This window comes from Oncorhynchus nerka, linkage group LG28 (genome assembly GCF_034236695.1).
Source record: "Oncorhynchus nerka isolate Pitt River linkage group LG28, Oner_Uvic_2.0, whole genome shotgun sequence".
NCBI lineage: Eukaryota > Metazoa > Chordata > Actinopteri > Salmoniformes > Salmonidae > Oncorhynchus > Oncorhynchus nerka.
The window spans coordinates 29,020,098-29,033,083 of record NC_088423.1 but is presented as its reverse complement, the minus strand read 5'-3'; the positions used below and the strand labels follow the sequence as shown (position 1 = coordinate 29,033,083).

The 12,986-nt window shown below is 42.0% G+C and overlaps 1 protein-coding gene across 9 annotated transcripts in view; it reads right to left on the bottom strand.

The window, feature by feature from the left end:
* The window catches only part of kcnma1a (potassium large conductance calcium-activated channel, subfamily M, alpha member 1a), a 314,116-nt gene that overhangs the window by 63,513 nt on the left and 237,617 nt on the right, over nucleotides 1–12,986 (bottom strand). For all 9 annotated transcript variants that reach the window (XM_065012741.1, XM_065012744.1, XM_065012743.1 and 6 more), the window contains exons 10-16: nucleotides 9,512–9,622; nucleotides 8,202–8,307; nucleotides 7,859–7,941; nucleotides 7,711–7,780; nucleotides 7,403–7,558; nucleotides 4,772–4,881; nucleotides 2,964–3,032 (exon numbers count right to left, since the gene is read on the bottom strand). In XM_065012741.1, coding sequence (XP_064868813.1) covers nucleotides 2,964–3,032; nucleotides 4,772–4,881; nucleotides 7,403–7,558; nucleotides 7,711–7,780; nucleotides 7,859–7,941; nucleotides 8,202–8,307; nucleotides 9,512–9,622 — 705 coding nt within the window. The remainder of the gene's footprint in view (nucleotides 1–2,963; nucleotides 3,033–4,771; nucleotides 4,882–7,402; nucleotides 7,559–7,710; nucleotides 7,781–7,858; nucleotides 7,942–8,201; nucleotides 8,308–9,511; nucleotides 9,623–12,986) is intronic.

The window sequence follows — 12,986 nt, the reverse complement described above, 5'->3', positions numbered from 1 at the left end:
TGCCTGTATGGACTGGCTGTATCATTCCCCCTGAATTAGACTGAGACGAGAGTGGACGACACATACGCCCAGTTCATTAATGGTTACCTGTGGGTAGGAATCATCAATGATGGGAGTGCAGACAGATTAACAAACGGAACACACAGACCGACAGTCAGGGGACGACAACCCTGGCCTCCGAGCCCAGACGAAAGGGAAATGAATAATACTTTACTTTAGGAATACTTTCCTAACTTATTTTGATAATACTTAACAAATACTTGACTTCTTGTTTTATGAATACTATACTTTGCCAATAGTTTACTTTACTAAGGCTTTATTATACTTTACTAATTTGACTAATCCTGTGTTTACTAATACATCATTGTACTTTACTAAAGTTTTATGCTTGACTGACTTGCTAATACCTGATTTAACTTTATTCACCTTTTAATTTACTAATATGTTATTTTACTTTACCAACTCTTTAATTTACTAATACGTTATTTTACCAACTCTTTAATTTATTAATTATTCACTGTCATTCAATGTTCGGCCTTCATACATTAAATGTTTTTAGTTTTTGGTACTGTTTAGACAGATTTTAGACAACTTATCTATACCAACATTATACTGTGGAAAAGTGCACGCAGGTTCAGAAAATAGCTGAGAGCAGCTGAAAACCACAGACTAATTTGCAAATGATAAAAATGATCTTTCCTCTGGGCTCTACAAACAACGTACTTAAACAAGAAGGGGGCGATTGGATCAATTATAAAGCTGTAATCAATAGCAACAGCAAAATAACATGATATTCTGCTAAACTTAAGTTTAGAGTTGCCCTATTGAGCTTTATACCAGATAGAATGGCCCCAGTGTAGAAAACAGGAATCACGTTCCACATGCTGTTTCGGGAAAATACTAAATAAACTAACAAAGCCACTACAACAAAAAACACATTGCTGCTCAAATCTGAGATTTCACATAGTTTACACATTTCAGATCTAATAACAAAGAAATGAAACAAAATGTAATTTTTCTCCAATTATGCATAGAGGCACAAACTGTATCAAAACCTCATATTGTGAGCAACAAGGCAAGCATCCCATATGATAGTGTTATTACATGCAGTTACCAAACAGTGTAAAACAGACCAGGCATAGCCACCGCAGTACAGATAAAGAGACAGGTACGTAGATGCAGACTGTTGCAGTAACTTCTGTGCAGTTGGATTGTTTTCTTAAACACCAAACTGACAGGAAGTGACCTCATTTGATAACATCTACTCAGAGACACACAGGTATGGGGGGGGGTACATGGTGACTGACACGCACACACGCACGCACACGCACGCACAGAAAGCAAACTGTATCCACACACATATGACAAAACAGTAAGAAAGGGATGAAATGCAAGTATGAAGATGATTTGCAGCACCCATGGAAAACGTGGCCTAAAAACTCCATAGGATAAATGTTAAGTTATCCAAAGTCAATGGTCCCATGCCTTGAATAAGATATGACATGGCTTAACAAATGCTGTTGGTATTGTAAAAATCTATAAAACATGCATTTGTGTCAAACTGCAATGACATAATCAATCCATCGATTCCATAATATTGCAGAAATGTGCAACAAATCAACAGCCTAATCCACGATAAACCCTTCTGGGGTTCAGACATCAACAATCTGTTTCCCGACTGATAAGTGAGATGACACTATCAAAACTATAATAATATGAAGTAGTGTTGTGAGGATGAGCACAAAAATAAAGAAACACCCGGGAAGAAAATTATAATCTGTTTGGCAAAGTTCGCACACAGTTACGACTGACTGAGGACACTGAAAAAGAACTGAAGTGAGAGAGAAATTAAGCAGAACGACTGAAACGCGAGACAGAAAGAAACTCAAAACAGGAGGTAGAAATGGAGGAGATGGTGTTAGCCTGGGCACGTTGACAACATCAGACAAATCAACAAGAGTTACAAACGAGTCAAATTCAACTATCCTCTCTCTGCCTGCAAAGAAGTTAGTGCATTAGGCACAAGGAACACAATCAAAGATAGAGTGAGACATTGGCCCGTTTTGATATAGGGTTTGGAAATGGATCCTTAGGAAACATGACCCAAAGTCAGAAGCTCTAAAGTGGTGGCGATAGGGTTGAACTTTGGAGGGAAAGATAAGGAAGAGGGCATACCGCTTTCGGCTTCTGCAAACAACAAGAAAACAACCTCAAATCAAACAGTTGTTATTAACATAAAAGGAGAGATGAAAAATCATATTATGAATGTGTCTCAATATGTCTCAATTTGCTGTCCTTCTACCTTCTGATGGGGAAATGGAAGTGCTTGCTGTAAGCACTCTGTGAAAAAGTTGAAGACCTTCATATCACAGGTCTAGAAGAGCTGATCTTGTTACACATATTGCATCTGTGAAATCATGTACTTCTGCTATCAGAGAGATATGCAGTTCAGATGGCACTGAGAATGGTGGCACTATGTAGTGGGAAAAATCCTGGCATGACAAAAATAAATGCCTCACGATACCATGTCCAGGTGCAAGCGCACTACAAAAAGGCTGAGCAAAAGTTTAAAAATAAATGTTTTTCAAAATATATAACAAGTTAGTTAGACATGACTTCTTCAATAGTGATTTCATAATATAGTAAAAACGAAACTAAAACAACTCCACTATAAATGCATTATTTACACAAAACCAGTTCACACTGCTGTTGGGGTGGGTGGGATTTATAGTAGTATTTCATGTTAATAGTTAGCCAGTTAATAGTACCATATAGTGTTAATGGTTTTCATGGTTCAACACAGAGACAACTATTTACAGATAAATCTTGAAAGACATCCTCAGATTTAAAAAGGTTCTGGGATGTTACAGACAGAGAGGTTTAGTGGTGATATACAGAGCAAGAGCAGCCACGTTGTCCTGTACAACACAGAGAGAAACAGACAGAAACACAGAGACACAAACCTGCTCTCTCCCAGCTCCGACTTGTTCTCGATGGCGATAAGCAACAGCTTCAGCTTCACGTAGCACAGCCTGACACAGACAGACACACAGACACACACACAGAGGATTGTAAGAGAATGGTATGCCTCTTCAAGGTTCTACATTATATAGTTACTATTTCAACATTACCAATAGTTTCAAATTAAAATGCTCCTTTTCTTTTATATTATATTAATTTACTCTTAATGTCATTGTCCTCCTCTATCTACCAACTATTCTTCAGTAGTTGTAGCTGGAACAGGGAACAAAACAGTGGTTGTAGCAGTACCAGGGACAGAACAGTAGTTGTAGCAGTCCCAGGAAACAGTACAGTGGTTGTAGCAGTACCAGGGAACAGAACAGTGGTTGCAGCAGGACCAGGGAACAGAACAGTGGTTGTAGCAGGACCAGGGACAGAACAGTGGTTGTAGCATTACCAGGGAACAGAACAGCGGTTGTAGCAGTCCCAGGAAACAGTACAGTGGTTGTAGCAGTACCAGGGAACAAAACAGTGGTTGTAGCAGTACCAGGGACAGAACAGTAGTTGTAGCAGTCCCATGAAACAGTACAGTGGTTGTAGCAGTACCAGGGAACAAAACAGTGGTTGCAGCAGGACCAGGGACAGAACAGTGGTTGTAGCAGTACCAGGGACAGAACAGTAGTTGTAGCAGTACCAGGGAACAGAACAGTGGTTGTAGCAGTACCAGGGAACAGAACAGTGGTTGCAGCAGGATCAGGGACAGAACAGTGGTTGTAGCAGTACCAGGGAACAGAGCAGTGGTTGTAGCAGTACCAGGGACAGAACAGTGGTTGTAGCAGTACCAGGGAACAGAACAGTGGTTGTAGCAGTACCAGGGAACAGAACAGCGGTTGTAGCAGGACCAGGGAACAGAACAGCGGTTGTAGCAGGACCAGGGAACAGAACAGCGGTTGTAGCAGTACCAGGGACAGAACAGCGGTTGTAGCAGTACCAGGGAACAGAACAGCGGTTGTAGCAGTACCAGGGACAGAACAGCGGTTGTAGCAGTACCAGGGAACAGAACAGTGGTTGCAGCAGGACCAGGGAACAGAACAGTGGTTGTAGCAGTACCAGGGAACAGAACAGTAGTTGTAGCAGTACCAGGGAACAAAACTGCAGTTGTAGCAGTACCAGGGAACAGAACAGTGGTTGTAGCAGTACCAGGGAACAGAACAGTGGTTGTAGCAGTACCAGTGAACAGAACAGCGGTTGTAGCAGTACCAGGGACAGAACAGCGGTTGTAGCAGTACCAGGGACAGAACAGCGGTTGTAGCAGTACCAGGGACAGAACAGCGGTTGTAGCAGTACCAGGGACAGAACAGCGGTTGTAGCAGTACCAGGGACAGAACAGTGGTTGTAGCAGTACCAGGGACAGAACAGCGGTTGTAGCAGGACCAGAGACAGAACAGCGGTTGTAGCAGTACCAGAGACAGAACAGCGGTTGTAGCAGTACCAGGGAACAGAACAGCGGTTGTAGCAGTACCAGGGAACAGAACAGCGGTTGTAGCAGTACCAGGGAACAGAACAGCGGTTGTAGCAGTACCAGGGAACAGAACAGCGGTTGTAGCAGTACCAGGGAACAGAACAGCGGTTGTAGCAGTACCAGGGAACAGAACAGCGGTTGTAGCAGTACCAGGGACAGAACAGCGGTTGTAGCAGTACCAGGGACAGAACAGCATTTGTACAGCAGTAAAACAGAGCAGCAGAATGTAGCAGAGAGAGTTACCCATACCGGCCCAAGGACTAAATCACTGTGGTGTGTCATACTTACTCACAGACTGCTGGGAAGGAGAGCCCCACAAAGGCACTGGACAGATACTCTGTGTACATCTCATTAGCTACCCCTTCTAAATAGTACTTCTGCCACGTATCCTCTTCAATCTGAGAAGCAACAAGCACAACATACATATATAAATACGTAAAGATACATATAAAGACATATATAAATACGTAAAGATACATATAAACACATATATAAATACTTAAAGACACATATAAAGACATATATAAATATGTAAAGATACATATAAATACGTAAAGACACATATAAAGACATAAAAATACATATACAAATGGAAAATGTGTATAGTAGTAACTTGAGCACAGTTATAAGCCACTTATAAGCCCATCCTCAATAGCAGTCTCTTAGTGATGGAGGAGAAGACACTTTGATGAACTGCAGACACAGTCAGATCCTTAGACCCATAATGAAACTGTCTCCATGTCTCTTATCATAACTACACCCCATCCTAACTGCTGTACAGGCTTTAATATGGGACTCAGAACACACTTCCTCTATAACTAACACACACACACGCCTCGCCTGTTTGGGTAAGAGCAATTGGTCAGGCATCTTTAGGGGAACACTAATCGAGGGGATCCTGCGGAGATGGCATCCATTATATTGTGTGTGTGTGTGTGTGTGTGTGTGTGTGCTTATGTGTGTATTTTTGGGTCTTCTCATTAGCACCTTTCACTAACTTTCTGGTTCTCTTCCTGTTTCAATCACCTGTGATGACAAATTGCCATGACGACGGCCTATTATCGCCCTGGTAACAAAACAAGGCCTGATGAATTTCATCCAGATCTTACCAGACATCCCTCCTTTCCCATTCACACACAGGCTCATTACAGACGTCTGCAGCAGAATGTGTCAGAACTTAACTATTTCTCCATGATGTGTACCAAAAGGCACCATATTCCCTATATAGCGCTATGGGCCCTGGTCAAAAGTAGTGCACTAAATAGGGAATAGGATGCCATTTGGAACGCATTCTCTGTAATTACCTAGTAAGAGTTGTGCTGAGAAAAGCTGTCGGACACATCACTCTTCACCTAGTTAAGAAGCCTCACAATAATCGGTCCTCAAGTGCAAACCACCATGCACTATAAGCATTCCGTTTCTAGCGTTGTGCCTTTAGGTTCATATGTTTATGGAGGTCTCTAAGTCGAAGGCATGCTGACAGAATCAGAAGAGGCCACCTCTATTACAGAACTATTTGAATTACTCCTGTCCTCTCTCAACCGCACAATGGTGCCATTCAAAATGGATCATATTAGCATTTATGATATATTTTGAATAATTTCATGTTCTTCGGTCATTCACATCGACTCTCTTTTGCCAACTATTTTAATAATATACAGTATTCCATGTGTATTCATCCTGCTATTAAACCAGAGATGGTATGGTTTGAATATAGCGTTTTAGTTGACTTTGAGTGAAGCAAGGGCGTGCTGACTTGGTGACAGTATATTATGTACCAGTTGTTTCACTAGGCTTGGCCTAGCATGAGTTCTGACTGAATAGGGCTGTATCGCTTCACAACTCATCAAATAATGGTAACAATGATACTGTAGCTCTTCATTTCTTCCTCTCATGTGAAGTGATTCCTCCCTTCTTTGTCAGATGTTCATGCGGGCTACATCACATCCACTGAGCTGCCATAGACGATGAGGGATGAGTTTCCTGAAAGCTTTGCAGCTGCCATATGGTAGATGATGAAAGCCGAACGTTTTAAATCCCTCTTTAACGAGGACAATGCCTTTTCATTCACAGCTTAGATCCCCGTTTATGGTTTAGCATCGATGATCCATCTTTTCTACATTTCTTAGTCTGTTTTCATACAGGAAATATGGCCAGCAGATGTTTCTTCTCCATCCTGACCTCGTCAGCCCGCTCATTATAAACTTCTCCATTATCTTTACGACAAGAAGACCAGCTCTTTCATATAGGGAAGCACCTCTGCAATGCTGAGTGCCAAAGATCCTACAGATTATATATGATAAACCAGACTGACTGAAAGACCGTTACGATTCTGAATGAAAACACTCACTCAGAAGACCAGAGCTCAGTCCTCCCATGGAATCACTTACAGTATCTATCCTGTAGTACTAGAGTAAATACCAAAGTAAAACAACATTGTGAACAGGTTGTATTAATGTTACATTACTGTCTGCTAAATGACTTAAATGTAAATGTAAATGTTATGGTGTCAACATAACCTCTTATGACAGACCTCATTGTGAAAAGGTTGTGTTAGGGCTAGATTAAATCCCATCACCCCTTTTCGGCTATTTTAAAGGCCACGTTTACAAGTTTGCGGAGACCACATTCACCTTAAATACTGCATACTGTATGTTGGCTCAAATGGAAATTACCCTTAAATGTCAATCATGCTATAACGTGGATCTTCTGCGGACCAGATTGAATCTAGGCCTTAATGTTACCTTACTGTTATTGTGTCAACATTATCTCAATGACAGACATTGTGAAAAGGTTGCGTTAATGTTACCGTGCTGACATTGCGTCAAATAATTTGTGCTAATGTTCCCTTACTGATATTGTTAGGTTGATGAAAGAGAAATTTGTGAAAAGGTCATGTTAATGTTGTATCAACGTTACCTCGATGAAAGACCTCATGGAGAAGAGATTGGCAAGCATGGTGGAGAGGCCCTGGGCTAGACAGCTCTGAGCTATGAAGCCAGCCTTCAGCTCTGCTAGACAGATCGCATCATCCCCCTCCTTCCAGTTCCAGCTAGGAATGTTGAGCAGGTGAGCCTACACACACACACACACACACACACACGCACGCACACGCACACACACGCACATGCACACACACACACATTACACATCTCCAAAGACGTTTGACCCATAGTTATCTTATGTTGATCATTGCAGGAAGCATAGGAGTGATGTGCTGACCCTACCTTGTTATGGTATTGTAACATTTGAGTGATAATTCGTATCTTGGGGGAATAGTTCTTGATAGAGATGACCCTACAAATTCAAAAAAATATATTGAACACATACTGTAAACAGTCCCCTCTCCAGATTTTTTATCATCATCATCATTACCTCATGATGTTGGAGGCATCTTCAGCATCGGGATCTGGACAGTATTTATTAGCCAGAATCAGACAGGCGTCTGCTGACTCAATCTATACAGGGAACGATAAAGAGTTAGAGAATACACAGCAGAAACCCTCTCACCTTTAAATATTCACATTTCAACCCAAGATTGATCTTCGTCAGGTCAAAGCAAAGGTCCAACTTGGATTGAAACGTTGTCACTCTTAGATGGTGGGATCAGGAGCATTGGCCTTTTTAGTATTTTCTTGTTTTCACACACAGCCTTTCACCCTGTAACTACAGTACGGTGTAATATGATTTATAACAGCAGTACATGCCAGTACAGTACCTTCACACGGGCCAGATCGTGAGGGTTGAGAACAGATCCCTGGTAGAACTCCACTTGGGTAAAGTGGCGTTTGAACAAGGCTTCCAGCTCAAGATTAGGGGAAATACTACAGGAGCAGCGAGTGAGAGAGTGAAAGAGAAAGAGAGTGAGAGTGCAAGGACATATACATGTTGGGATTTGAAGTTGTTAACTAATGAAGCAGAAACTCTTTCCGAGTGACTCACAAGCAGTGTGCTCTGTACTATACTCAATCAAGGGGTTGGATCCCATTAAAAAAAAGACATACACTATATGGGCAAATGTATGTGGACACCTGCTAGTCAAACATCTCATTCCAAAATCATGGGCATTAATATGGAGTTGGATCCCCCTTAGCCCGAACCATGAAAAAGAGCCCCAGACCATTATTACTCCACCAAACTTTACAGTTGGCACTATGCATTCGTGCAGGTAGCATTCTCTTGGCATCCGCCAAACCCAGATTCGTCCATTGGACTGGCAGATGGTGAAGTGTGATTCATCACTCCAGAGAATGCATTTCCACTGCGGCGAGCTTTACGCCACTCCAGCGAGCTTTACACCACTCTAGCCGATGCTTGGCATTGCGCATGGTGATGGTGATCTAAGAGTTGTGTGTGGCTGCTCGGACATGGAAACCCATTTCATGAAGTTCCCGTCGAACAGTTCTTGTGCTGACTTTGCTGCCAGAGGCAGTTTGTAACTCGTAGTGAGTGTCGCAACCGAGGACAGATGATTTTTATGTGCTTCGCGCTTCTGCACTCAGCAGTCCCGTCCTGTGAGTTGTGTGGCCTACCACTTCACAGCTGAACCGTTGTTGCTCTTAGACGTTTCCACTTCACAATATCAGCACTTTCAGCTGATCGGGGCAGCTCTAATCGGGCAGAAATTTGATGAACTGACTTGTTGGAATGGTGGCATCCTACGACGGTGACACATTGAAAGTCACTGAGCTCTTCAGTACGAGCCATTCTACTGCCAATGTTTGTCTATGGAGATTGCATGGCTGTGTGTTCGATTTTATACACCTAACAGCAACGGTTGTGGCTGAATTAGCCGAATCCACTAATTTGAAGGGGTGTCCACATAGTTTTGTATATATAGTGTAGATATTTGATGCATACTTTAGAAATACATTAGACCCCACATTTAAAAAAGGGGATCATGAGAGAAAGAATAGAGAAAAATACAATTTCCTATGCTTTATGTTTATATTTGTATATATTAAAAAATATATTTTTTACATTTTGCAATGTAATGGTTTAAAGTCAGGGAGCGAAACATGTACTTACTTATGGAGAAAAACAATTTCTACATTGACATCATCCCTGTCCTTGTGTAGGAAGTCTTTGAGGAAGTTGGAGACACTTTCGAGCGTTATATGACCACAGACCACAATGTGCCTGGAGAAAGGGGGGGTGGGGTGAAATCAACCTGAGCAAGGCAACATAAATCACAACTAACACAGGAATGCCCCGAAAAGAACACACACATCATACCAAAGCACTCTCAACTCTAATTCCCAATAAAAAAACATTTGTGTCAGAAAAATATATTCAGAAAACTAGACATGGCTTTTGGTGTCGTTGTTTTTTCAGTAAAAGAAAACAAATCCCCACAAGAGTGAAAAACGTAGTTTCCCCCTCCATGACATGACGTGTGCAACCAAACCCTGAACTTAGAACCACTTTAAGGAGACCTAAAATATAATCCTACAGTACACATTCTGGTTTAGATTGTCATCCGTCCCCTTGCGTCAAACCGACGCTCTGAGAGCCGAATACATGTTGACAAACACATGTACATCAATACACGCACGCTTTCATACAAGGCATTACTAAAAGCCTTCTAAAGTGGTTTCTTGGTCTGCGGCTGACAGGACCTCTAAACAGAACTTGAGGCTGGTTGACGTGTGGATGGCAGGATAGTGTGTTTAAGTGAAGTAGAGTTCTATGTCAGACATAGAGCACTGCTGACTTCGGGAGGAAGATGGATTTAGACAGATAGGGGATAGATCGGACTGGGGTCATGACTGGGGTCGTGACCTTGTTTGTCCCATGGTTCCACTCTGGGCTCCAGTGTCAGATGGTGATGATCCAGTCCAGAGAGAGAGGCTCTCATATAGAGGGTTTCACAGTAATACTCACATAGGATCTTCACTCATATCAGAGTAGATTTTAGTCAGTTTAAACACAGATGCATCTCCTAGTCACTGTAACATATCAAGCCTGTTCAGGTGACTCAAAATACATATTATTTTGTTCTGTTCTCCAGCACAAAGCAAAGATTTTGCAAGCTGCCTAGGGGAGGGATTCCCAATGCCTGCATAGTTAAAGTAGTATGTTGATACACTACATAATCAAACTAATCCACAGGATTAAAGACAGTTTGAACTGTTCAGCTTTACCAATGGTCTCATTTGTACTGCGGTAGGAAAAACCAACTCAACGTCGTCGAGCCAATGTTCGACGTCACACCTCAAATGAAGAGAAACCCAAACATGCTCTTGTTGAGTCCAGCCTCTTGTCATCAAGGGGATTACATTGGACACAGAGACGGCGAGCTACCCTAATTGCCCTAAAAAGACCTGTAAGATAATCTGTGTAATTACAATGTCTCTATTCAAGAGATGCCACAGGACAAGAGATGCCAGATGACAATTCGCTTCTGCAGCTCTGTCCCTGTATGCGATTGGTGGAGCAGTTAGACTGTCTGTGAATTGGGTTACTGACTGAAGAACTGTGGTCTGCCCTGATCACTACAAGACCTAACTCATCAGGCTCAATATGTTCTAACGGAAACAAACACTGATCCAAACCCATGTTCTCATACTGGGAGAAGATGAGACCATTGGATGATACATGAACTCCTGTTGTATATGCAAGACTCGACTGTAAGAGTGTGAGTGAATTCTCTCAGCTGTGTGAATATGAACGGTAAGGAAGTCCATATGAGTTCCAGTCCAGATCAGTGTGTCCAAAGTGGCATTGAAACACATGGAAGAGGTCTAAAGCAGACTGATGCATACTTAAGTGGACTGAAGCAGACTGAGCCCAGGCTGAGGCAGACAGATGCAGGCTGAAGCAGATTGAGGTGGTCATGGCCAGAGGAAAGGAGTAGACATGATCTGGTGGACACCTGGTAGACATGGTGACAACACATGGCCTGGTAGCCATTGAACACAATGATCTTCACAGATCTGGCCTTCATTCCATGAAGTGTTTAGAAGAGCAGCGGTGATTGCATGCTGGGTCCTGGACTAACTATCCAGCGATGTGATGAGGCTGTGAGCTCTCTGGTGAGATCAGATGATGAGCAGAGGTCTCAGTGAGATGTCAACAGCAATTGGCAGAAGATGATGTGTCCCATTCAGGGAGACAAAAACATCAGTCATGTTTTCCTACTCCCAATGTCCTGAAGTCATCTTCAGAGGCTGAGTACAGTATATGGGATTTGTGCAGCGTAGTACATGGTTTATTGTCGCTCCGCATTAAGACAGGCGCGGGAGCACTCACACACTCTCTCACACACACGCACGTGCACACACGCACACGCACACACACACACACACACACACACACACAACGAGTTCATCTCAGACATCTCATATCCATGTACACTACCGTTCAGAAATGTGGAGTCACTTAGAAATGTCGCCTTTTTTTGTCCATTAAAATAACATCAAATTGATCAGAAATACAGTGTAGACATTGTTAATGTTGTAAATGACTATTGTAGCTGGAAACAGCAGATTTTTTCATGGAATATCTACATAGGCGTACAGAGGCCCATTATCAGCAACCATCAGTCCTGTGTTCCAATGGCACGTTGTGTTAGCTAATCCAAATATATCATTTTAAAAGGCTAATTGATCATTAGAAAACCCTTTTGCAATTATGTTAGCATAGCTGAAAACTGTTGTTCTGAAAAAAGAAGCAATAAAACTGGCATTCTTTAGAACAGTTGAGTATCTTGAGCATCAGCATTTGTGGGCCAGAAACAAAGAACTTTCTTCTGAAACCAATCAGTCTATTCTTGTTCTGAGAAATGAAGGCTAATCCATGTGATAAATTGCCAAGAAACTAAAGATCTCGTACAACGCTGTGTACTACTCCCTTCATAGAACAGCGCAAACTGGCCCTAACCAGAATAGAAAGAGGAGTGGGAGGCCCCGGTGCACATCTGAGCAAGAGGACGTGTACATTAGAATTTCTAGTTTGAGAAACAGATGCCTCACAAGTCCTCAACTGGCAGATTCATTAAATAGTACCCACAAAACACCAGTCTCAACGTCAACAGTGAAGAGGCGACTCTGGGATGCTGGCCTTCTAGGCAGAGTTGCAAAGAATAACCATACAGTATCTCAGAATGGTCAATAAAAATAAAAACACAAACACTGGACAGAGGATGTCTGCCTAGAAGGCCAGCTACAATAGTCATTTACAACATTAACAATGTCGACTCTGTATTTCTGATCAATTTGATGTTATTTTAAATGGACAAAAAAATAGCTTTTCCTTCAAAAACAAGTGCCACCAAATATTTGAACGGTAGTGTATATATGTGTTATCAGTGGAGCTTGACAGATTTTTAAAGCAGAACCATTGTTGAGAGTATATAGCTTCAGTTGACTTCATTGCAGGATGGACAAACTACTGATAATTTTGCCAATTGGTGCGCCAGGGCTAGCATTATAAACAACAGCACAGTATCCAAGCCAAGGAAGGTATTTGGCTATATATTTAAGGAGTAGTAAGGATACGATTC